Raw genomic sequence first — 2,434 nt, forward strand, 5'->3', positions numbered from 1 at the left:
AAAAAAAAAAAAAAAAAAAAGGACTAATTACTTTACTTCAGAATAGGGGTCAAGTGGATATAGGTCCTTCCCTACAGGCCAAAGTTAGGGGAGAAGGGCAGGATTTAGACTCTCGATAAGAGTTTCCGGTAGCTACATTTGGGTAGCTTCACCCTGGTGACACTTTAAATCTCATTCTGAGACTCCTAACACTTCCCATATTCTGTACAGGGAATTTAAAAGTCTAAATCAAGGCTATGAATTCTGCTTTAGGAGCTAGATGCCTAATATATAAGTCAGGTGTTGTACAGCTGAGAGTTGTAACACCTGTCATTTGGGGATCTAGCCCAGGGTACTCAATGCTGCAAAGTGTTAAGCACCATGGCTTTGATCCTACAGAATATGTAAGCTTGTGCATAAGTTTAACTAGGACGACTACTGCTTAAAGTTTAGCACATGCTTGTTGAAAGTCAAAGTGCTCAGCAGCATATAGGATTCCATCCCAGTATAGCACTGTTCTGTGCAGTATAATTTCTGGTGCTTTGTTAAATGATATTATATAACCCACCTCCTCAACAAAATTGATTTTTACTTTTAAATATGACAGCCTTTCTTTCTGAGCTGCATAAAAACCTTTAGTTTGAGAAATCTGAATACATTAACCATTTTTCCAAGCAATTCACCTACCTTCACGTCTAATGCACCTGCTGTGCTCTTCAGTTTAACCCCACACAAGCTAACATTTAGTTGGGTTGAGTGCAAAGTAAACAGAACACCTACAGCACAAGAGGTGCAATGAAAGAGATTAAGGGTGGGCGGATGAGAATAGGATGGGCTTCAACACAGACAAGTGCAAGGTGATGCACCTGGGGAGGAACAACTGGCACCATACCTACAGGTTAGGGAACTCCCGTCTTGTCAGCATGGAGGTGGAAAAGGATCTTGGAGTCATCGTTGACTCCAAGATGAACATGGGCCGGCAGTGTGGGGAGGCAGTTAGGAAGGCCAACCGCACCTTGTCATGCATCCATAGATGCATCTCGAGCAGGTCCAAGGAGGTGATCCTCCCCCTCTATGCGGCACTGGTCAGGCCGCAGTTGGAGTACTGCGTCCAGTTCTGGGCGCCGCACTTCGGGAGGGATGTGGACAGCATAGAGAGGGTCCAGAGGAGGGCCAGTCGCATGATCTGGGGACAGCAGGGCAGGCCCTATGAGGAGAGGCTACGGGACCTGAACCTGTTCAGCCTCCAAAAGAGAAGGCTGAGGGGGGATCTTGTGGCCTGTTATAAACTAGTCAGGGGGGATCAGCAGGCATTGGGGGAGTCACTGTTCCCCCGAGCACTGCCAGGAGTGACCAGGAATAACGGTCAAAAGCTGGCAGAGGGTAGGTTTAGGTTAGACATCAGGAGGCGCTATTTCACGGTCAGGGCGGTTAGGGTCTGGAACCAACTTCCAAGAGAAGTGGTGCAGGCTCCTACCCTGGGGGTCTTTAAGAGGAGGTTAGATGAACACCTTGCTGGGGTTGTTTGACCCCAGTACTCTTTCCTGCCATGGCAGGGGGTCGGACTAGATGATCTGCTCAGGTCCCTTCCAACCCTAGAAACTATGAAGTTATAACCAAGGGACAGATAGCTCAGCCACCCTGGCCGCTAGCATGAGGTATGAATGCTGATGTGAAGGAAAAGATGTTGGATGGTGAAACACAAAAACACAGTATTAAATGTTTGCATTTGAAGTTTTGACTTTCTGTTAACCAGTAAAAGCTCATTTGACTGAAAAAAAGCCCAAAGAAACCTTACCCAACTTTTGAAACAAATAATTGAATTTTACCAGTGACAAGGCCATGATATTCTTACTTTTACCACCCTAACATTTTGCATAGCAAATGACTACTTAGGGTTTGAAGATTTTCTTAACTGGGTTATATATTCCCCTTGTTATCCTTGTTGAATAAAAAAGATTCTGGTTGATTGATTACATTTTTAAAAACAATTTTAGTTTTCTTAATCATGCCAGGCTAGTCAGCTTCAGGTGCTATTAATCAGCATAGTTCCATGGGAGTCCATAGAATGACATTAACTTGCACCAGCTGAAGGTCTGGCCCAGAAAAGTCAGTTTACACACATGTTCAGAAGCAGGTTAGTGCTGTCAAGTGACTACATTATCTAGTAGCCTTAGCATATCAGGTGAGTACATTATCTGGTAGCCTCAGCATGAATATAATAAGATTAACAGGATATTTCCTTTTGCTAAACCTGAACTTTCTTTGTTAGATACCACTTTGATATCAGCCCCTTTGAAGATGTCTGGCCAGCCATTTTTGTCTACATGGTCCACCAGTCCTGTGGGACAGCCTGGTATGGTTAAAAAATATTTTACACTGCTATTATTTTGCTTCCATAATTCACTTTTTCCATTAATATTTGTGATCCATCTCCTCAAATGCTTGCATTTTA

The 2,434-nt window shown here is 43.8% G+C and overlaps 1 protein-coding gene across 1 annotated transcript in view; it reads left to right on the forward strand.

Annotated features, from left to right (window-relative positions):
- The window catches only part of PDE10A (phosphodiesterase 10A), a 352,143-nt gene that overhangs the window by 296,753 nt on the left and 52,956 nt on the right, over window positions 1-2,434 (forward strand). Inside the window, exon 15 of the mRNA XM_019527439.1 lies at window positions 2,252-2,335. Coding sequence (XP_019382984.1) covers window positions 2,252-2,335 — 84 coding nt within the window. The remainder of the gene's footprint in view (window positions 1-2,251; window positions 2,336-2,434) is intronic.

Source organism: Gavialis gangeticus, unplaced genomic scaffold, assembly GCF_001723915.1.
Source record: "Gavialis gangeticus isolate Ggan-Ray unplaced genomic scaffold, GavGan_comp1, whole genome shotgun sequence".
Classification (NCBI taxonomy): domain Eukaryota; kingdom Metazoa; phylum Chordata; order Crocodylia; family Gavialidae; genus Gavialis; species Gavialis gangeticus.